This window comes from Nannobrachium achirus (assembly GCF_963921795.1).
Source record: "Nannobrachium achirus genome assembly, chromosome: 23".
Classification (NCBI taxonomy): domain Eukaryota; kingdom Metazoa; phylum Chordata; class Actinopteri; order Myctophiformes; family Myctophidae; genus Nannobrachium; species Nannobrachium achirus.
The window spans coordinates 18589076-18613865 of NC_137830.1; the positions used below are offsets into that span (position 1 = coordinate 18589076).

General features: G+C 43.1%; 1 protein-coding gene across 1 annotated transcript in view; it reads right to left on the bottom strand.

Annotated features, from left to right (window-relative positions):
- The window catches only part of ntf3 (neurotrophin 3), a gene marked incomplete at both ends in the record, with an annotated part of 95175 nt that extends 71357 nt beyond the window's left edge, over positions 1-23818 (bottom strand). The window contains one exon of the mRNA XM_080754236.1: positions 23708-23818. Within this exon, the coding sequence (XP_080610362.1) occupies positions 23708-23818 (111 nt within the window). The remainder of the gene's footprint in view (positions 1-23707) is intronic.
- Between the last annotated feature and the right edge of the window lie 972 nt (positions 23819-24790).

The window sequence follows — 24790 nt, forward strand, 5'->3', positions numbered from 1 at the left end:
TGTGTGTGTGTGTGTGTGTGTGTGTGTGTGTGTGCATGTGTGTGTGTGTGTGTGTGTGTGTGCGCGTGTGGTAGGGCATTCACGAATAGTGATTTTTAGTATTCGAATTATTCAACCTCAAAGTATTCGAATAGTCGAATATTCGACAGGACAAGCCAAACTGGCCAAACGGTCAAATATTAAGTAAACAAGAGGCGTTGTACATGGCGAGGCGTTGTGAGCATGTAGATCTGCTATTTTCACAATATGTATCTGTGGAACCGAGTCACATTAAATGTAATACCTACAATTCCAAGTGCTTGTCAGGGTGGGGGTCCCCAGTTCAAATGTGTTTATTTTGGGGGGCACGGCCTAAAAAGGTTTGAGAACCCCTGGTATAGAGCATTAACAAATTCATTCACTGACAACTTATTCTTATGACTTCCTATCTAGCCAAGCTTTATAAACTATATATTTTTTAAAGAGAAAACTAAAAAGAAATTAAAATAAGCGAATATTCGACTTTGGTGAACAACGTCAAATAGTGACTTTGATATTCGAATATTCGAATATTTGGTGAATGCCCTAGTGTGTGGTGTGTGTGCATGTACATTACATGCACAAGGAACGCTGCTTATTTCACGTCTCTTTTTCTAAATCTGTAGTCTGTAACGTTTATGCCCTACCTGGGATTGGGTCTCTTGCATGAGGGACCACATTTCTATCGCTCACCCAAAGGCAAACCCGGCTTGGACAGGGGAGATATTGGGCTTATAAGATTCAGGCACCTACCAGTCAACCTGTAGGTGCCAGTATTTTGTTACTCCTCTCTCTTTCTCTCACTCCCACCTCCCTTTTGCTATCTCTATCTGTCTCTGTCGCAGGCACGCAGGCACGTGCGCACGCACGCACGCACACACACCAGCGTCTGCATGCAGGGATGTGCAGAGAATGTTAGAGAGGCAGGGGCTGAAATCTCTAAAAGGGCCTTTTGGTGGAGATATCGAAAATAGCAGACCTCCAAGATCACAACGCGTCGTGAGTTTGGAGGTCGGCTATTTTCAGTGCTTAGCGTAAGCGTAATCAAGTAAATGCTAGAGATGTGGCATAACGGCACGGATTTTTACACAGAGAGGGCGATTCTTTCAACATAAGACGTTGCATTCAAGCAGGAGAGTTTGGACAAGGCAATTCTCTTGAATGCTGCCTTCAGGTATGGCATGGAAAAGAGGGGCATTTGCATTTCTTTCACCATAGTAAAAACTGCATTCATGGTCTGGAGAGAGGGCACTTTTTACACAAGGATTAAAGGGCAGGGGCTCAAGCCCCCTTTGATTTCTATGTGTGCACGTGCCTGTCTGCACGTTCTACAGGATGCTGGCAGGTGTACAGTGGGGACGAGCTGTGAAAGCCAGTAAATGGTGTCCTGTAGAACAGGGGATCCCAATTTTTTTTGTCTCAGGGCACCCCATTAATATTTCTTTAATCCGAGGTACCCCTACATTATAATTTTCACTCCCAGCACCTTATGTTTATATAGCATATCGTCGTTGTCGGGTGGAAACCTTGTACAGGTATGTCCGAAACTGTTAATTTTGTATTTATCATCTATAAAATGTACTAAACTAGTGAAAACAGCAGATCTACAAGCACACAACGCCTCGCGATGCGAGGCGTTGTGTGCTTGTAGATCGGCTGTTTTCACTAGTTTTGTGCGACAGTCTTTACCAAAAGACATACACATTTGAAACTTGGAGATACGAGGTTTCTGCCCGACAGTGACGATATTGTAGATGTTGCGTGGAAAATGTTGAGATAATTGCCATTTTGGTTAGAACTGACTGAAAATAACTTTGTACTTCAAGTTTAAAATTATACTAAATATTTTTTCAAGTGTCCAAAATAAATAATAGTGTCCAATGAATTCCAAATTAGGGATGGCCAAATGGAGATTTTTTCTTAACCGATAACCGAAAGGCCTTATCAGTTAACTAGAAATACTGTTCCTTCGAAACAGTGTGGGCTCGATTCCAACCCAAAACAATAATAGTAAAAGTGTCAAGTTCCCAGGCAATGCTCTCTTTCATTTTACTGACGTAAAATGGTAATGCAAATACAATGTAGACAAGCAGTGTTATTACATGAACTTAAAGGACCAGGTCACCTTTGGGACAACCAGATCTTATTTTATTGTTGTGTGGGGACACGATCAACACAATGTTGAGTTATTTTTTGTGTTCAATCTGTGTTTTTAGATATTTTAGTATTTCAGTATGCTACAACTGGTCATATGATGCATTTTGCATCATATGATGCATGAGATGATGCAATATCATGCTACAAAGCATCATATGACCAGTTGTAGCATGCTGAAATAATAAAATATCTAAAAACACAGATTGAACACAAGAAATTACAGGATTGTGTTGATCGTGTCCCACACAACAATAAAATAAGATCTGGTTGTCCCAGAGGTGACCTGGTCCTTTAAAGGTATGGACAATTAAATCAAAATAAAATTAAAATATAATGTGGACGGGTAACCAACAACAAAAGTTCGAGACCAGTAGCATGTTGGGAACTGAAGTTATGGCTGTTTAAAGCCTGGGAAGAAAGATGGGGAACCTGTGTGTGTGTGTGTGTGTGTGTGTGTGTGTGTGTGTGTGTGTGTGTGTGTGTGTGTGTGTGTGTGTGTGTGTGTGTGTGTGTGTGTGTGTGTGTGTGTGTGTGTGTGTGTGTGTGTGTGTGTCTGTCCTAGGGGTCCCTGAACTACACTTTGCAAACCAGCAAACCACATCAAAGTAATAGTACGCAGATGGTCCTAATATTGACAAGCTTTTTAAAAACAGCAGATCTACAAGATCACAACATGTCGCAATGTCACATTGTAGATCAGCTTCTACGTGATTCATCTACCGTATGTTTTGTATTAATAATAAAATCTGCAAAGTAACAAGTAACTAAAGCTGCCAAATGCAATTGCAGTGGAGTATAAGTAACAAAAGTGTAAAGTAAAAGTTGGTATACAGTACGGGACATGCTGATCCAAATGCATATGGGATATACTAGGATTCAAATGCAGACAGGCTGAAATTCATGGCTATTAAAGTGTTTGGTGTGTGGTTTTGCCAGGTGGGTCCACTTCGGTTGATCGTCTGATTTGGAAATGCATTGGTTGTGATATCTCCCTGACAACCAACAACAACCACACAGAGTGCCCCTGCGGGTTCTAGGATATATACTGTAAAGCCCATCGCCCGGGAACCTTATTCTTTTTAAGTTAAATTTCTAAAACACTACAAAACATGTGTCAAAGACAAATACAAGCAAACGTCTCCACAGTAACACAGTAACAGTTGTTTGTGTGTCAGTGTGTGTGTATGCGTGTGTGTGTGTGCGTGCGTGCGTGCGTGCGTGCGTGTTAATAATTATTATTATTATTAATAATAAAATCTGCTAAATAAAAAGTAACTGAAGCTGTCAAATGCTGTATTTATAGTAGAGTATAAGTAACAAAAATGGAAATTAGAGTAAAAGTACCTAAAAATTGTACTGTAGGTACAAGTACTTGTTTGTATATACTTGAGTAAATGTACTTGGTTACTTTGCAGCACCACTAGCCTTACATTAAGACGTCTCTGCCGAGACTTTCGCATTGTCACTGCAGGGCCGACTTATGTAAGGCTACATCACCACAGAACAGCCAATGACAGCCAAGCCTTTAATCACAGCTGTGTCAATCAGTAGAGTGGAGAGGGACATTTATTTATAGTTTTAACTATAACTATAGTTTTATACATCACACAGCTTAGACATTTGGATCAAATCAGACAGCAGACCTGTGTGAACGCATTGATATAAATAGCATATCTGAAGTGTGAATATTGCAGCCACAGCGACTTAATATAAACATGGGTCCCTTTCCTCTGTCTCACTCTCTCCCCACTCACTAAACCCATTGGAAATGCATTGGGTGCTTAAAGTTAAACATTTTTATTTTTTTATAATTAAACTACAAAACATTTCAAAACCAAAAGTACAAGCACACGTGTCCTCAGTAAGCTGAACACATAAAAATTTGAATGGTGTTGAAAGGTGTAAGCGTTTAAGAGATGAAGCGCGCCAAAGTTTTGAGGAGATACTGACTGACTGACTGACTATAAATAATGAAGATAACATACGTGTGCTCGCCTTCCAGGCGAGCCCACAATTAACCGTTAACCGCTAAGGAAATGTGTTAAAAAATGCGCTATTTTAGCGATTTAAAAAAGGAAAATACACCCGTTTTTCCCCATAATAAAGTGCCATATTTACACATTACAAACAATAAAACTAGGAGAAACAAAAATAGGCCTACAAATGTTTTCTAAAAGAAATGTGTTTTTGCAAAGAAACAGTGGGATTGAAATGATCAGTCTGTAATGTGATGCGCTTTCGCCAGGCACGTGCGCACATACAGCAAAGGGGGCTGGAGCCCTTAACTTTTATCAACAGAATTGTCCACCAAAAGGCCCTTCAGCCCATGCCTCTCTAGCATTCTGTGCACTCCCTGGATATCGCCTAACAAAACAGCCGCAGCGAGATGCTCGCATGTAGAGCAATAACTTTCAATCGTATGACTTTTGGAGTGGTTGAATCGGCTAAACGTGATGTCCATTTCATTCTTTTTTTTTCTCTCTCGCCCGTGTTTTGTGTGCTGATGCAGCGATCATTGAATTTGCGACTCTGAGCTCAGCTTTGTTATTTTCGCATATCCTACTGTAACCAAGACGACTTTAGCGTTCCTCACGTCATCAACATGTAACATTAGAAAGTTGTGTTTTAAGCTCTTCTTAAACGGGATTCAATGTGACGACGGGGGTCTGTTTTGTAAAATCCAATCGACGACACCACGACGGAGCATTTGTTGAACAAGTCAGCGTGTACGACTCCAAATCAAGCAGCGTCGCAGACTCGCAGTTGCGTGAATGCATGGATGATGTTACACAGACATTGGTGTCCCAGAAATGTGTGACCACAGCGCGTATAGTTGCATGGTTGATGACTTGATGTTGCGTAGATATTGGTGTACGGGGCTTTTGGTGTGACACATGGGTTGATTTCCTTTTTCTTTTCTTTTGTATCGGTCAAAATTGACCGTTAGTGCTTACCGGTAACCAATTTCTTATCGGTTTAACGGTAACGGTTAACCGTTGGCCATCCCTATTCCAAATATTATCAAATTATCTCGCGGCACCCCTGGACTGCCGTCGCGGCACCCCAGGGTGCCCTGTCACCCACTTTGAAAACCCCTGCTGTAGAACCCGGCTAATCCAACGTGACGCCACCGGCAACGGGGGTCACTGTGAGCACTGAAACCACACTGAACTGAAACGCTGCGTTCCAAATATGGAACGAATGCGGTCCTCGATTTCTGCTTTCACTGGCAGGGCAACTCTCTCTCTTTCTCTCTGTGTCTCCAGGGGCGTCAATTGGGTATGGCAGGGGTATGCAGCTGCCATACCCTGGGTCCAGGGGGGGAAATAAAAGTTACTTTTAAATATAAATCCATGAATGTCTCTTTGTCTATCTGCGCTGGTTATTATGTTGTTAAATTACAGTAAAACTAGTAAGACACCCGAGGGTGGAATGCGACCTCAGGGTGACATGCAACCTCGCCCTAAAGGGCGAGGTCGCGCCAATTCTTGACAATCTGGCCAACCACAGCGTTTCTCTGACGATTCTAGTTGTTGTCATTCTAGGGGGAGTTTGTTCATGTTTTTGTGAGGGTATCAACCCTAGGAGACACGGGGAGAACACGCAAACTCCACACAGAAAGGCCCTATCGCTCACACCCTAGGTTCGGTTGGCGATAGGGCCTTTCTGTGTGGAGTTTGCCTAAACATGGAGATGTGGTACAGAAGGACTCATATATGGGCATAAAAAGTATGTCATGTGACATCACTTCCTGTACAGACAGTCAGACAGACAGACAGCCATTGACTCCGACCTAACAATGGCTACTGTCTATGACGGTAGTTCCATATGACATATTGGACTAGACTATCTCCATATATAGTGTTATCCACATCTCCATGTTAGGACTCATATATGGGCATAAAAAGTATGTCATGTGACATCACTTCCTGTACAGACAGTCAGCCATTGACTCCGGATTAACAATGGCTACTGTCTATGACGGTAGTCCCATATGACATATTGGACTAGACTATCTCCATATATAGTGTTATCCACATCTCCATGTTTAGACAGCCAATGACTCCGGCCTAACAATGGCTACTTTCTATGACGGTAGTCCCATATGACATGATGGACTGGACTATCTCCATATATAGTGTTATCCACATTTCGTGTAGCCGCCCTGTACAGGAAGTGATGTCACAACTCGCTGACATCACACTGACATCACAGAGGATACGGAAGGACGGTCACGAGGATACGGAAGGAAGGAAGGAAGGAAGGAAGGACACTCAAGCGACACGGTTCTTCAGAGTATATGCGACCTTCGGTCGCAACAATAACTACAAATGCAAAATTTTACATAATGGTCACTTTAACAAGGTATTATAATTATATTCTCCACACTTTCTCCCCAGCTTGACAAAATGGTATATTACCAGGTTCCGCAGGTCAGCTGCACAGGTGCAATGCATTATTGTTAATTGTGGCACTAACATGCTAAGTTTAGCTGCACTTGAAAAACCATTCCAGGCTGCCATATCCAGCCCAAGAAACCGTAGAAACCTGTGTAAAAACTATTTAAAAAAAAGAAATCAGACATTGTGAAAATAGCCGATCTACATGCTCTTTTCACAATAGAACCGTGTTATCCAAAATGTAATGCCTACTTTCCATGAGGACTCCCATCTTTGCCATACCCTGGCTTTTGCTGAACTGACGCCACTGTGTGTCTCACTCTCTGTCTGTCTCTCTCGCTCTCTCTGCTTCTATTTCTTGATTCTTTCAGCTGTGACGTCAAACCCCCTCGTTCAGTGCTTCTGAACCTTTTCTGCGGTGGTTCTCAACCCTTTTCACGTCACGGTCCATTATTTATTAGGCAGAGGCGGATGAATGAATGAATGAATGACTGTGGAAGGCAGCATGTGACCAGGGTGTAAACAGAAGTCACATGGAGGGACGGACGATTGTCTTTTCTGGTAACTTGGCATTGGTTCGATCTCTCGCCCGACCACCTAAACCTAACCCTGGTAAACCTAACCCTGACCTCAATAAAACTATGCCTAAACCTAACCCTAAAGGTTCATTCCCACCGGACGCGATAACGATATGTCAGCGTTCACATCAATTATGGCGGCTTTATCGTTGTGGTAGTGGACACTGCCATCCAGTTCAATTGAAAACGATATTTTTTATCGTTATCTTTATCGTTATCGCGCCCAGTTTGAAAGGGCCTTTACCCTGGGAAAGCCACAACTTGCACGATTCCCGACTTGTGTGGTCCCTGAGTACTGGTCAATAAATGTACTGTGAATATATCATCGGTGTCGGGCGTAAACCTTGTACGTCCAAAACTGCTCGTTTTGTATTTATCACATTTTAAAATGAACTAAACTAGTGAAAACAGCAGATCTACAAACACACAACGCCTCGCACCGCGAGGCGTTGTGTGCTTGTAGATCGGCTGTTTTCACTACTTTTGTGTGACAGCCTTGTATGATGAAGCAGGGCTTTACTTGGTGAAAAAACGTACCAATTTGAAACTTGGAGATACAAGGTTTCTGCCCGACAGTGACGATAAGAAAGGATGCCGTGCATCTATCGCCATAGTGTACATCTTTTGCCAGTGAATGATATAGTATATGGATATATGCCCAGTCTAACAACGAGCATACTGTATGAATGAATGAATACTGTATACATCGGTCTATCAACAGTGAATATGAGGATAAATATCGCAGCACAGCAACAACACAACGTTTCAGAACACTGCCAGCCACGTGACAGCAACCGTTCACACTAGCTAGCGGCGACAGAAGCGTTAAATTAGACAGGGAACTGGTTAATGGCAGAAGAAAGAGCATTTCTTCATTTTACAAAATGGTGAAACAAAAACATGCGATTGATTGATTGACGCTTCTCTGCGTCATTGGAGCAATGAAAAAAGTTGAAGCCAGCTCAACTTCTTTTCGTGGCGCTTCAGCCCGGCACACGGCGACAAGAGTGCAGCTTGATGTCACCACTCTAACCTAACGCGGACAGTTTAGTGTAGGCAGATGGGTGGGCGCGATCGCCCAGGCTTCTTTTTCTTCCGATCGCCTAAAGAAGTCTGGGTTTCCGAGGCTAGATGTCGCTGGCTTCCACTGAAAATGACCTGCAGCCTGTTGCTTTGCCGCCGCTAGTGTGAACTAGGGATGGCACGATAATCGTTATCGTTTATCGTGATTAAAAAAACACTCAATAATCGTATCGTGGAGATTTAAATTTATCGTGAAATTATCCGCCGTCATGCACTGGGAACAATTCACCTTTTATTTGCTGAGCTGCACACTTGGTACCATTTCAAACCCTCTATAATTGGTCAAATGGACCTGGAAATAACATACTTGATATTCTCTTTGCAAAAAAAATAGCCAATCTACAAGCTCACAACACGTCGCAACGCTATGCGTTGTGAGCTTGTAGATCCTCCTGGCCCCCAAACTGTGGAATAGTAGATCCTCCTAGCCCCCAAAATGTGGAATAAACTCCCCATTGCAATTAGAAGTACAGTCTCACTCCCTTTAGCTTCTGCCATGGTCTGAAGACTCACCTCTTCAGACTCCACCTTAGCCCATAGCGCTTACCGTAGCACTTGCCCACCCTCAATGACCAGGCATATAATTTAGATAGCATTTTTTGTTTACATTTACGTTTTTGTTTTTCTTAGATTACTATGTCTATGCATTTGATTAATTAATGTCGATGTATCGATGTATTTCCTTGCTTATTGTAAGTCGCTCTGGATTAAGTGTGTCTAAATAATACCTAAAGTGTAAACGCAGCGTGATGTATTAGAGCTGATTAATTATGATCTGTACGAATCCCAGTGGTTACAAATATTCCATATACTTGAACAATGCACATCACTCCCAAGCAGAGGACCCCGATCTGACCGCTATGTGGGATACGGCAGTGGTTCTCAACCTTTTCAGGCTGTAACGCCCAAAATAATCATATTTTAGCTGGGGACCACCCCGGGCCCCACCCAACCTGACGAGCACTAAGAGTTGAGGAATTACATTTCGTATAACACGGTTCTATTGTGAAAATAGCAGATCTACATGTAGATCTGCTATTTTCCCAATTCCTGCCTCTAATATTTGACAATTTGGCCAATGTTTAATTTGTCATTTTAGAGGTATTAAAAATTCCTAAAATTGTCACTTTAGAAATGTGCAGATACCCTCTATACACTTAAACTTTATGTTGTTGTTTTTTACTGTTGAGTGAGGGAAATAAATGTTGAACATTAAGTTAATCAGACCCACAGGTTGAGAACCAATGGGATAGAGCATCGCAGCGGAAGTGGTTTACTGGTGCCACTTAAAAATTGTCATTCATTTTCCCCATAGACTTTTACTAAGATATTTATAACAATTATGTTAAGCCTAGAACCAAGCCATCCAGGATGGCAGTGAATCATGACCATACAACCTTTGATCCTATGTGAAAATATATTTTAATATTACATTATTTTACTATACTACATTTAATAACTACCCTTTGTTTAGCGATTTTCAAAATGTTCTTTTCATAGAAACAAAGGTTGTATGGTCATGATTCACTGCCATCCTGGATGGCTTGGTTCTAGGCTTAACATAATTGTTATAAATATTTTTGTAAAAGTAAACCAATTCCGCTGCGATGCTCTATAGGGTATCATTGTCCCTCTCAGCAGCCCTGCCACCCCCCAGGCCATCTGACAGACCAGGATGTCCTGTCAAAGCCTGGACACATTACCCACGAAGAAAACACACTAATGCCAGAGATTACCACGGGATTTCATGACAAATCCACATGCAGACAACCCTTCCTGCAGCATAAATCTTCTGCGCTACCGAGATGATTCCTAGCAAGAGTCGACATATATAATATATATGCATATATCTCTCCCTGCGTGACAGCTTACAATTTACAATTTAGGCATTTAGCAGGTACGCTATCATCCAGATCTATACTCCTCCCTGAGTCTCCTCTACAGGGGCGTCACAAGATGAGGGAAAAGTGGGACTGAGTTACTAGGGCACAAGGTGAAGGGGCCTTCATTATTTTATACTTTAGCTTTTGAAAAATAGTAGATGTACAAGCTCGCAGTGCGGCACAGAGCACCGCGCTGCGAGCTTGTAGATCTGCTTTTTTTTTTTTTATCGTGAAAATGTGTGCAAATCTTTGAATATATGTATTTTTAACAGACTTTTGCTTCTGGGCGGTCACTGGAACTAAATATTTTGAGATGGGGGTCCGTGGCCAAATACATATCATTCTGGGGGTTCTTCACATGAAAAAGTTTGAGCACCACTGACATAGAAACATATATATATATATTTTTTTACTTCAAAGACTTTTTTCACGATTTAAAGCACAAAATAACGTAGTGAATCCTTGTACCCAGGGCCCAGAACTTGGTGCGACACCCCTGCTCATCTGTACAGTATACACCGCCTCCAGCTCGCGCAGAATGCGGCGGCTAGACTTTTAACATATAAGCCTACTGTAGAAGGTCACATATCACACCTGTGTGCTTGCTGCATTACATAGGCTACCAGTTGACTGCAGAATTGTTTTTAAAATCATGTCAATCACCTATGAAGCTGATCTCCATGGGCTGGCTCCAGATGATTTAACCTAACTACTGTGCCCCAAGGTTAAGATGAGAATACTTAAAGTCTTCAGACAAAGGCCTTCTCAATGTCCCTACAACCAGGCTGAGAACAAAGGCAGATGGAGCTTTTGAAGTGGTATTACCTCTGGAATGACTGTCCTTAAAAAATGCTGAGTCAGTCATTTTTTTTCTTGCAAAATCTTTTGGTTTGCAATATTTATTTCAATGTTGATTTCTATGTACTGTTTTGCTGCTTTGTTTGTAACTTAATTTGATTGTTGCTCTATTTCAATGTGATGTTCTTGTTTAATTTTTGCTGATTTATTGTACAGCACTTTATAAATACATTTACCTTACCTTACCTTACTTACTGTACAAAGTGCAGCAGAGCACTATAGTCAACGATCAATAGGGTAAATGCTGTTAAATAGTAAATAGAATGCAAAGAAATAATTTGCTACAAAAGTCAGAATTAGCATCTGTCTAAACAACATGCTATTGAAATAACATTCTTAATCTTAATATTTATGGAAGAAAAGACATGTCAAATCTAAATGACATAAATCCAGTGCTGTGTTCTTTACCTGTAACACGGGTATACTATACGCTGTATGCTGTGAAGATTTTTTTTTTTTAAAGCGTATGCCCTCGTGAACCTTTCAAAGTAGCGTATCTGATAGGCATTATGCACTGGCGCTGCCCTGGCCACACGAGTAGCCGTGGATCATAGCGTCGTTGTCGGGTGAAAAACATGTATGTCCAAAACCGTTCGTTTTGCATTTATCATTTTAAAAATGAACTAAACTAGTGAAAACAGCCGATCTGCAAGCACACAACGCCTCGCACCGCGAGGCGTTGTGTGCTTGTAGATCTGCTGTTTTCACTACTTTTGTGCGACGGCCTTGTATGATGAAGCAGGGCTTTACTTTGCGAAAGAACGTACACATTTGAAACTTGGAGATACGAGGTTTCCACCCGACGACGGCGATAGATTATAGTTTGCCCTCAAAAAAAGTCTAGAACACACCACTGCATAAATCTGTGAACAAATCTTTACAGTGTAATTGGCATTCATGAAGAATTGCCAACTATAAGTGATAATAGGGGCAGAGGTGAAGTCTGGAGAGGTGAGTTTTCAGAGTGTGGCTGAAAAATGGGGAGTGATTCTGCGGTCAGACTGAGGACGGGAGGTCCTTCCACTGCCTGGGAGCCCAGGGGGAAAAGCTCTAAGCCTCCAGAGCAGCCTGAATTAGGGCCAGACTATATCATGTTTTATTAAATCATGAGCTCTTTCTGCTCATGGATTGAGACTCAAAGAATTCAGCCCAAGATGCAAGGTCAGAGTCATGCAAGTCAGCTACAGCCATTGGGGAGGCAGTGGCTCAGGGGTAGAGTTGCCGCCTAAGAACACAGAGGGTTCCCAGATCGATCCCGGGCTCCCCCAGAGTTGGTGTGGAAGTAGTCTCGCGTAGCCAGACAACTATTCCACAATCTCTGAATGCTATATAGAGTCTGGAACGGCAGCTCCCGAACGGCGAGTATCGGAAGTAGTCACTGCTGCACTGACAGTATCTCTGTGGACATCACTGGGACAGTATCTCTGTAGCCATTAAACGAAACGGGTTTCTTACATTGATGCTCCTACATCATGCAAGCACCAGTTAAAGTTACTTTCCATCCCTCATACTGTGTGCACAGTGCACATCCCATAACCCACACACTGCACATCATTTTGGAGCTCATATCTTTGAACGGGTAACCAGCTCTGTGTGTGTGTGTGTGTGTGTGTGTGTGTGTGTGTGCAGGCAGGCGGGTGTGTGTGCAGGCGGGTGGGCGGGCGGGCTGGGGGGGGGGGGGGGGAACAGTATCTCTGTAGCCATTAAACGAAACGTGTTTCTTACATTGATGCTCCTACATCATGCAAGCACCAGTTAAAGTTACTTTCCATCCCTCATATACTGTGTGCACAGTGCACATCCCATAACCCACACACTGCACATCATTTTGGAGCTCATATCTTTTGAATGTCTGAGTGAGTGAGTGAGTGAGTGAGTGAGTGAGTGAGTGAGTGAGTGAGTGAGTGAGTGAGTGAGTGTCTGTCTGTCTGTCTGTCTGTCTGTCTGTCTGTCTGTCTGTCTGTCTGTCTGTCTGTCTGTCTGTCTGTCTGTCTGTCTGTCTGTCTGTCTGTCTGTCTGTCTGTCTGTCTGTCTGTCTGTCTGTCTGTCTGTCTGTCTGTCTGTCTGTCTGTCTGTCTGTCTGTCTGTCTGTCTGTCTGTCTGTCTGTCTGTCTGTCTGTCTGTCTGTCTGTCTGTCTGTCTGTCTGTCTGTCTGTCTGTCTGTCTGTCTGTCTGTCTGTCTGTCTGAAACAGCGTTTCTCCTCAGTGGCTGGAGCAATTGATCTGAAATCGCATCACCATTAGCATATGAACACACCTGACATAACTGTGAAGCCCGTTTGTCACTTTCACAAATCATATGCTGTATATTAGCATTTTTATGGTGTATCTACTATCTGTTCTGCATCTAGCATGAGGCACATCTATTCTGCATCTAGCATGAGGCAAAATGTTTAACCAGCTCTGTGTGTGTGTGTGCAGGCAGGCGGGTGGGCGGGCGGGCGGGCTGGGGGGGGGGGGGGGGGGACAGTATCTCTGTAGCCATTAAACGAAACGGGTTTCTTACATTGATGCTCCTACATCATGCAAGCACCAGTTAAAGTTACTTTCCATCCCTCATATACTGTGTGCACCCCATAACCCACACACTGCACATCATTTTGGAGCTCATATCTTTGAACGGGTAAGGGCTGCTAATTCATCAGCTTTGTGCATTTGAATAACAACACAACATGCCCCCTGGGTTTTGTATAAAACGAGCCCTTACCCGTTCAAAGATATGAGCTCCGAAATGATGTGCAGTGTGTGGGTTATGGGATGTGCACTGTGCACACAGTATATGAGGGATGGAAAGTAACTTTAACTGGTGCTTGCATGCTAATATGTAGGAGCATCAATGTAAGAAATACCCGTTCCATTTAACAGCTACAGAGATACTGTGTACCGATCTGCACAATCTGTATGTAACAGGGCCAGAACCCCCCCCCCGCCCGCCCGGCCCGCCCGCCTGCACACACACACACAATCCACCACCCCCCCCCCGTGTGTGTGTGTGTGTGTGTGTGTGTGTGTGTGTGTGGGTTTGTGTGTGATTGTGCATGGCCTGAACAACAGCGCCCCTCCCTTAACATGTGTGGTCACAAAAGGTACTGTAGGCTAAATAGATATAGATACACCATAAAAATGCTAATATACAGCATACGATTTGTGAAAGTGACAAACGGGCTTCACAGTTATGTCAGGTGTGTTCATATGCTTATGGTGATGCGATTTCAGATCAATTGCTCCAGCCACTGAGGAGAAACGCTGTGACAGACAGACAGACAGACACTCACTCACTCACTCACTCACTCACTCACTCAGACATTCGCAAAATTATAGTATAGATGGACTCAGAATCATGGAGTTGGCAGAGCAAGTTGATCCTTCCACTGTGCAACCACCTAAACCACCATCATGGGCAAGGTAAAGGAGTCTACATTTACATTTTCAAATATTAAAAACAATCGCATCACCATTAGCATATGAACACACCTGACATAACTGTGAAGCCCGTTTGTCACTTTCACAAATCATATGCTGTATATTAGCATTTTTATGGTGTATCTACTATCTATTCTACATCTAGCTTGAGGCACATCTATTCTGCATCTAGCATGAGGCAAAATGTTTAACCAGCTGTGTGTGTGTGTGTGTGTGTGTGTGTGTGTGTGTGTGTGTGTGTGTGTGTGTGTGTGTGTGTGTGTGTGTGTGTGTGTGTGTGTGTGTGTGTGTGTGTGTGTGTGTGTGTATTCTGCATCTAGCATAAGGCAACATGTTTAACCAGCTGTGTGTGTGTGTGTGTGTGTGTGTGTGCAGGCAGGCAGGCGGGTGTGTGTGCAGGCGGGCGGGCGGGGCGGGCGTGCGCGCGCGGGGGGGGGGGGGGGGGGGGGGGTTGGAACACAGTATCTCTGTAGCCATTAAACAAAACGGGTATTTCTTACATTGATGCTCCTACATATTATCATGCAAGCACCAGTTAAAGTTACTTTCCATCCCTCATCCCATAACCCACACACTGCACATCATTTCGGAGCTCATATCTTTGAACGGGTAAGGGCTAGTAACATTGAATGACAGACGGATAGAACACAGTACTATGCAGTAGATTATAATAACAGTGCAAAAAATATATACAGTAGATATTTACAATAGAAGGGGCAGTGGGAGGGTAAGGCTGGGCTAGGTTTGTTTTTTTCCAGTTACATGCGGCTGCGGTTTTTCAGTGCGATTTTAAAGGATTAAAGGTAAGGGGTTTACACCCCTTTAAGGCCTTCGGTAAGGCGTTCCACATTTTGGTGGTATAGCAGGAGATGGAGATCTTTTGAGCCAGCAAGCATGTTATGTTTCAGTGCAATAATAAGCACCCTGAAACCCTACAGTATAGGCTGGAACTTACAGTAAGCCAAAAAATATGAAACATGCGCATAATATGCCAATATACCAGACACATTGTGAGCTCGTAGATCTCTCTATTTTCGGCAGGGGCGTCACAAGGGGGAGGAAAGTGGACTGAGTTACTAGGGCCCAAGGTGGAGGGGCCCTAGTAACTTTAGGTATTGAGAAATAGCAGATATACAAGCTCACAGTGCGGCACCGAGTGCTGCGCTGCGAGCTTGTAGATCTGCTATTTTTGAAAAGTCGTGAAAATATGTGCAAATCTTTGAATATATGTATTTTTAAGCGAACATTTGTAACTCAAATTTTGCTTCTGGGGGGTCCCTGGAACTAAATATTTTGAGATGGGGGTCCGTGGCTAAATACATATCATTTTGGGGGTCCTTCACATGAAAAGGTTTGAGCATCACTGACATGGAAACATATAGGTTTCTTGCACACATTGTCACACATTTTCAAAAATAGCAGATCTACAAGCTCGCAGCTTTGAGCTGTGAGCTTGTATATCTGCTATTTCTCAATAGTTAACATTCATGGGGGGCCCCACAGTGAATCCTTGTACCCAGGGCCCAGATTTCGGTGTGACGCCCCTGATTTTCGGAGCCTGACGTCGGCACGCAACTATAGGTGTAATTCAGGCTTAACTCAACCTTTGACACTAGCCTTCTCTCCACGCCTCTTTCATTTTATTCAGCTCTACTAAATGTGTGTGTGCGTGCGCGCGCGTGTGTGCGCGCACGCGCTCGTTTCAAAGTTGTACGCTGTATAGTCTTACAGAACAGAGTTTTTCCGCCTCAGGCCAACCGAACACATCTGTTTTCTCAAATATCAAAGTCGGCCACAAGGTTGACACATCGTTCCATACTGAGGTAACCTATACGTCAGGGACGTGCTGGGCCCCTGATTCAGCCTGGGAAAAAGAGTTGGAGAGGCCCTCACTGCGTGCTATAGAGAGAGATCTCCCTCTATAGCGCTGCTGCTGCATGCTACTCAAAGATTTGCCATTTCAGATCAAGTGACAAGCCAGTGGGCCAATTACTGTACATGAGTTATATTTCGTCGTCGTCGGGTGGAAACCTTGTATGTCCAAAACCGTTTGTTTTGTATTTATCATTTTAAAAATGATTTAAACTAGTGAAAACGCCCCAACGCCTCGCGGGTGCGAGGCGTTGTGTGCTTGTAGATCGGCTGGTTTCACTACTATTGTGCAACGGCCTTGTATGATGAAGCAGGGCTTTACTTTGCGAAAGAATGTATACATTTGAAACTTGGAGATACGAGGTTTCTGCCCGACAGTGGTGATTCACTTTGTTGGCCGCCCAGCCCCCAAAATGGAACGAAGGCCGACATTTTATTTTTTTATTTTTTTCCTAATGGCCGGCCTGGACCGGCCGGGAATGAACCGGCCGTTCGGGAGTTGTCCCGCTTTTCCCAATGGCCAGCACGTCCCTGCTATACGTACATAGTGAGGTGGGGGGGGGGGGGGGGGGGGGGGGGACACTCCCAGGTCTATGAGCCATGAATTGCCTATGGAATAATAGATCAATGAAGCAACCGTCTACTCTGTGGAGGTAATGTGGGTCACGCCGACTACCACTTAAGGGGGCTTAAAAAAACTGCACAGCTTTCAATGGCATGGTTCCCCCTGGCTCGTTAGCTTCTCTACATGTGTCCTTGTCCGGACATATTTCACAGACTTTTTCCCTTACCCCATTTTTTTCTTTTACAGGGTGGCTCTGCGGGAGTGTAGCCGTTTATAGACTGGTGTGTGTGTGTGTGTGTGTGTGTGTGTGTGTGTGTGTGTGCGTGCGTGTGCACGCACGCGCGTGTGTGTGTGTGTGTGTGTGTGTGTGTGTGTGTGTCCAGAGATAATCTTGCAAATCGCAGCTGGCCCGATCACAGTGCCATATTTCTTTGTTGCCTTCACTATTTCTTTCTTTCTTTTTTCTCACGTACAGTATGTTGTGTACTTTGAAATATTGAACTTGGATTTCATAGTGGAATTGTTCTCTGATAGGGCTAAACGCCTTGCCAACATTTTCGAGTCGGATGTCAAGATTCAAGATTCAATAACGTTATTTCCACGTCAACATAGTTGATAGGAATTTGTCTTGGTTCACTCTCAGTCGTAAAACAAAAAACAAGAACAAGCTCACAAAAAAAAACAAGAACAAGCAAGAACAAGCTCACAAGAACAAGCAGCGCGAGGCGTTGTGAGCTTGTAGATCGGCTATTTTATTTTATAAGTTCAAGTGGTTAAATATCTGAAAGCACAAATTGACATTAATCAAAAATACACTGATGATCGTTGCTGTCAAACAATGCAACAATATGGAATTTATGAAAATGTTGTTGGGGGTCCCTGCTTCATCTCTCTCTCAACTAAGGGGTCCTTGGCCTGAAAACGATGAAGACAAAAGGTCACTTGGTGGTCATAGGGGCCCCACACAGGAAAGCACTGAGTTTAATCCAAAATAACAATTTACCGGTACCTTCATGCCTTCATACTTTATTCTATGAAATGTTTTATGTACGGGAAACGGACCCGATGTCCTGTATATCAGTTGATCAGTGCTGTTATGATGGCACAACAGATAGTTCTGCTATCAGCGAAGCACTGAGTGCACTTATTTAATGTCCCCAGACGGCTATGAGAAAGTAAGATTGTTGTAAGCAACACAGAGAGAGAGACAGAGGGAGGGAGGGAGAGAGAGAGAGAGAGACAGAGGGAGGGAGGGAGGGAGGGAGAGAGAGATGTCATATGACAGTACTTTTTTTCTTTACAGATTATACTGTTTTTCTAGATAGATATTCATTTGCATTTGTTATATTGCTGTTGATGTACTGACATTTGTTTATTATTGTGATATTTGATCTGCTTATTGTAAGTCGCTTTGGATTAAAAGCGTCTGCTAAATGCCTAAACTGTAAACTGTAAACTGTACGTTACTAGGAAGTCAGAGCCTCACCTTGAAACCGCTCATGATCAATATATCTCTATGTGTGGCTTCTGAGCGCCCTGTGCATAGGCGATTCTAGCCTCTTCTAGCAGGGGGTGCAAGACAGAACGGGTTCCTCATGCACGTGCACGTGCGGCAGAACATTTTCGGATTTTGTACGGTTTATCCTGTTGTTTTAACGGTTTTCTAAGGTTTCTTTTTTACCTAATTGTAAACACAATACAAACACAAACAGGTGCTTTTTCTAGACACCATGAGCATATGTCTATATGATTTATTAACTTATTTTGCAACAACTTGTGTGTAAAATACTTTTACTTACTTGAGTAGGCCTAGCCTACTGACTGCACTTGTAGGTATTTGTACTTTACTTGAGTATGTCCAATTTCGAGTACTTTACTAGGCCTATCTACTCCATTACATCTCGGATCCAAATATTGTATTTTTACTCAACTATTTATCTTAAAACTGTGTTTACTTTGCAGATATAAATTATAATATTACAAAACATAAAACATACATAAACCACACTTTTAATTAAGTAGAAAATTTGGTAGAGTTGGGTAGAGTTGGCTTGCTTTGGAGAGAGAGAGAGAGAGAGAGAGGGGGCTTTAGTATTCTTTCGCCTCCAAATTCGACACCAGAGCTAAATAACAGACACTTTTTTTGCTCCGTGGAAATTCGCCCCTGGCACCCCTATAAAATCGCCTATGGCCCTGTGTGTATATGTGTCCTCAGACTCCTCACCTCAGTTGTAGTGTTTCTATGTGTCGGTGTGTGCGCGCCACGGTGGTGCCAGGCTGTTCCGTTCATAGGCTAAAACCCACCATTCTTAATGTAAATACTTATGGTATGGTTTCTATCTAACCAACCATAAGAATGTGCTCTCTGTAAACACTCTGCTAACATGTGTAAACCACCTCCATCTACGCAGGGCTGCACTCTATTACACATCTCAGAGTTAAATTAACACTTGGGAATTTTACTATGTAGGAACCTGTAACCAACCACAAAGCATAAGCGTGATAGTTTGGACTAAGAAAGTAGTATCAAGCCGGGCAGGAATTTCATGGAGGTCATGAAGGCCATGGCCATCGTTGCCCCTCAGTTTGGCCTTGTGCCCCTCCAAAAATGGCATGCAGTGAGGCCACTGCACAGTGGCCTTAATGCCCCAGCTGACTCTACCGCTTTCTCCTGTCTCTGGCGTGTCAACATGTAGACACCAGTGTCTCTTTCTTGTCATGTAGACACCAGGCAGTGTCTTTTGTTTAGTCCCCGTTTTTAAACCAATCCAGAATCTTTGATTTGTGCACCTGCGACAAATGCTGTGAACGCTAACCTGGTAAATGCTAACCCAAAGCCTAAACCTTAACCCTAACCCTAAACCTAACCCTAACCGGAGTACTGGGGATTCGAAACAGCGGGACATCGAAATATCAATGAAGCATATCTTTGCGTTCAGGGACAGAGCCCTTTCTCTTTCCCACCCTACTTCTGCTAGGCTCATTGAAAACACCCCTGTCGGACTAAAGTGACATTGCAGTCGTTGAACTCCTGTTGACGAAAGCATTTTGAAAGGCCGCTCCAGGTGCACTTGACTTGACTTCACTTGACTTCTTGAACGTCTTAAAAAACATGAAACTTCACTAGCAAAATGAAGAACTTGCTCCTTGGGGCCATTTCTGTTTTTACAAACGTGTGTTCTTAACTTCAGACCCCATTGCCACACCACTCCTCGCTCAAGGAGTTGCGTTTAAATGACCAACTGCAGAAGAAATCGTGTTTAGACAACGTGTTGAGTTTTGACAGTAGTTTTGACATCTTGTTGTCAACGGGCATCTGGATGGAGCTGCACTGGTAGGGCCACAACGTCCATCAGTGTCAACCCTTTTCACACCCTCAGTTCAATTAACAGTGCAGTTAAAAGTTTTTCCGATTCTTACCTTCACCAAACATTGTATCCAAAAAGTAAAGGTCCTATATCTGTCTCTCAGATGTCTCCTTTTTTAGCGGTGGGGGAAATCCAAGTGATGTTTTGAAACAATACTTTTAAAGTGCTCTTTTTTTGTCAGCCAGTTCCATGTTTTTGTCAGCCTGTGGACAGTTTTCTTGCCCCGACCGCTTGGTGGCGAAACATTTCTCCAACACAGACTAATGGCCAGTCACCCATGCACATTACTGCTTCCGTAAAATGTCACTGGGAAAAACATGGAACTGGCTGACAATACGAGCGAGTATTGTTTCAACACATCACTTGGATTTCCCCCACCGCTAAAAAAGTAGATGTCTGAGAGACAGGTATAGGACCTTTACTTTTTGGATACGATGTTTGGTGAAGGTAAGAATCGGGAAAACGTGGCGAACTATCGTCGGAAAAACCTCATCATGGGCTTGTAACGACCAGGAACCTCATCTCGGAGCTGTATAGCGGAAGGAGAGGTTCCGAAAGGAGCTACTAGTACTGCAAAGTCTACCACCACACAGTCCAACTTTAGTTCTGAGGATGCAGGCCAACTTCTTTCCACTGATATAATAGACTGTCACTACACTACAGTAGCTGTTTGATGAATCAACTTGCATTTGCTAAATTGAAAATATAAATGTCAAATAAAATTTCACTCCAGTAGATTAATACTGTATGTTTGCACACTAATGGTGGTGAAATGTTCATGATGATTATGGTTCTGGAACAGCGTGTTCGTTCACTGTTAAGCCTCCTGGACATCATTGGTCATCGGTCTAACTCAGCAAAGCTGTTATGATCAGAGGTGTCCAGTTGATGATCTTAATGACGTGCTCTCTCTCACCAAACCACGGGCGGAAAGCAAGTTCAGGCAGATGCGAGTAGGCTTTAACCCATTTAGGCCTAGAATTATTGAATGCTTTAACTATTGAAAAATAGCAGATATACAAGCGCACTGCGAGCTTGTAGATCTGCTATTTTTGAAAAAGTTGTGAAAATGTGTGCAAATCTTTGAATATATGTATTTTTAAAGCGAACGTTTGTAACTCAAATTTTGCTTCTGCGTGGTCCCTGGAACTAAATGTTTTGAGATGATGGTCCGTGGCCAAATACATATAATTTTGGGGGTCCTTCACATGAAAATGTTTGAGAACCACTGACATAGTAGTCTCTCAAGAACAGACTAACTGAGCTCCACTTAAGTGAAAAGGACCTTTTCTTTGACGATGGCTGGCCAGATTGCTGACATAGAAACACAGGTTTTTAAAAAAACCTTAGAAGGATTCAAAAGACAATTATAGAATCGGGTCAAAATTCAAATTTTCACGATTTTTCAAAAATAGCAGATCTACAAGCTCACAGCGCGGCACCGAGTGCCGCGCTGTGAGCTTGTAGATCTGCTATTTTTCAATAGTTAAAGCATAAAATAATGATACACAATAATGTGTACCCGTTCTGAATGGGTTGTTAATGTGAGCCAAGGTTTCCTGAGTTACGTGTAGTATTTTGTCTTCTAGTCTCCTTTAGCCAAATAAAAGACAAAGAGGGTGTAAAAGAGTAGCACAATAGATAAGCAGATGGAGTAAGGTTATTCCAGTGATATAAAAGAGCAATAGGAGGGTGTGTGTTTGTCAAAATCAGGGACGTGCAGAGAATGTTAGAGAGGCAGGGGCTGAAATCCCTAAAAAGGGCCTTTTGGTGGAAATATTGTAAAATAGCAGACCTCCAAGCTCACAACGCGTTGCACGGTCGGCTATTTTCGGTGCTATGATATCACACTAAATTAAACATAATCAAGTTAATACTGGAGAAGTGGTGGATTTCTACACAGTGAGGGCAATTCTTTCAGTATAAGATGCTGCATTCAAGTTCAAGAGAGTTCGGACAAGGCAATTCTCTTGAATGCTGCCTTCAGGTATGGCACGGAAAGAGGGGCATTTGCATTTCTTTCACCATAGTAAAAAACTGCATTCATGGTCTGGAGAGGGCACTTTTTTCGTACAATTAAAAGGGCAGGGGCTCAAGCCCCCTTTGATGTCCATGTGTTTACGTGCCTGGTCAAAATATAGAGGAAAAGAGCAGGGAGCAATACACATTTGTAAAGTGGCTATGCAGTGCAACACACACGCACGCACGCACGCACACACACACACGCACGCAACACACACGCACGCACGCACACGTACGCACGCACGCACGCACGCACACGCACGCACGCACGCACGCACGCACGCACGCACGCACGCACGCACACACACACACACACACACACACACACACATACACACACGCGCACACACACACACAGAGGCTGTCCGACACTTTCTGACACAGGTTTCACAATAGCATAACGCTAACCATCCACTTTAACCATACATGAGGGGAGCCCTGCTGCCACAAGCCATTTGTTACATTCTTCTAAACCAAATCTATTTCTGTCCTTCACATGATCTCTGTTTGTCTTATCTTCTTCCTTCCTAAGTTGTCAATCAAAACTAAGCCAAACAAAACGGATTGGAGCAGTAAAACTGGAGCTGTTGCCGCTGACCTTGAGTTGCCCAACGTGCACAGTCCTGCCATGGCTGTATTATTCTAGCTATGTGCGAGGCCGGGTCACCCGAACTCGGAGGATTTCAGACACAACGTAAACACGGACCCTTCTGGGTCTGTAAGGGACACCGTCGGAGATAAATCAACATTCAGGATTGTACTGTGAAGTGCATATAACGCAGATGTCTAATTAGCTTAGGACGCATACAAGGCATTTGTTTTACAGTGTTGATGTGTCCACATTTGTAACTCTTACGCACTGTACGCACATGCAAACAAAAGGACTATTACAGGTCCATTTGGTTAGATTTGTTAACAGAATTCAATTGTACACCCGTAGTAGTAGTAGTAGTAGTAGTAGTAGTAATAGTAGTAATAGTAATAGTAGGATGATGGATGATGGATGATGGTCTACAGTAAGGCTTGGGCGATATTAGGAAAACCTTCGATATTCGATAATGTTGTTGAATACCTCTATCGATATAACTCACAATATTAATAAAACAATTGCATCATATAGTGTTTAATGTTTTTTTCTGCTATATTTCCACTGCCTTTCTAACCCAGATAATGAATAGCATATGGATAGCATGCATGCACGTTGCACAGTACACATAAAATAAAAAAATGAAATGCCTTATATCCATTTTCCAACAATGGTTTTATTGAAATAACCACACCTGGTTAAGATGGACTGCTTTTTTGCATGTTCTACGTGCATGCATAGTGTGTCTGCTAGTTAATTTGACACATACACCAATACCTCATTTCAAGCCGTCTTCGTCGGTATGTATACCTCGCATGTTGATACCTCTATGAAGGTACATTTTCGATATATATTGCCCAGTCTTAGTTTACAGATGTGCAGCATGCAACCAACGGGTGCCTCGCTCATGTCTCCTTCCCTGCGTCCTAATTCCAGCTCCTGCCTACTGGCCTGCCCAGCAGCCCAGCCCAGCACAGCACAGGACAGCGCAGAACAGCACGGCATGCCACCAGGGACTCTGCGTCAGATCCACCATTGCAACAGCTGCTGCAGCGGTCAGTGCACGCACGCCCATACACACACTCACAACTGTGTGCAGTAGCCTAGTAGTGAACTGACACAACAGACCACCACTGGTGCACATAGGTCATCAATGTGTCTGTACTCTGTACATGGACACATGTGTCCGTGGCAAATTCAGCATTTTGTTTTTACACAAATATCATATCGTTCTCATTTTGATCATAAAGACCCAATTACTGTATAAAGTCTGACAGGTTTTCTTCAGAATATGTATGACACTGATTTACAATGACACTATGGGACATTATGAGTCCACTAGGACAGTGGTTCTCTATCTGTTTTATTTTCAAGGACCACCATAACTCTGAGAGTGTACGGAATTTGTACACTCTCAGAGTTACAGACCTGTAATGGTCATTCAGGGCTAGCTCTTCGTGTGCTTCTGGTATAATGTTGTTGTCCGCTCGTTTGCATTGCATGTCAGAGGCAAAAATAGAATTCTGACCAAAAATGTCCACCAAAAGCCAGCAAGACGATGACCCCTGCTGGTGGGCTATAACGCCCGCCCAGACATGTCAATCCCAGTCCAACACTCCACATGAGTACTTTGAGTAGGCTACTACTGTAGCACCCAAACCGTTGGAAACACAGTACCATAACACATGCATGATGTAACACACAGTCTGTCCCACGTGTGGGCAGGTAGTAGCTATACAGGTAATTAGAATATTGTGTAAAAGTAAATTTTCGAGAAACTTTCATATTCTTTTGAAACATTCATAGGCTATATTCTAGATACGTTGCACATTCATTGAATTATTCCAAACCTTTTTTTTTTTTTTGTTAAAACTTTGATTTTGAATAGCATACACAGCTTATGAATACCAAAAGTCCATATTTCAAAATGAAGTCAGAGTTGCTTGAAGTCCAGTGGGAAGTTTCCATAGTTAGTTA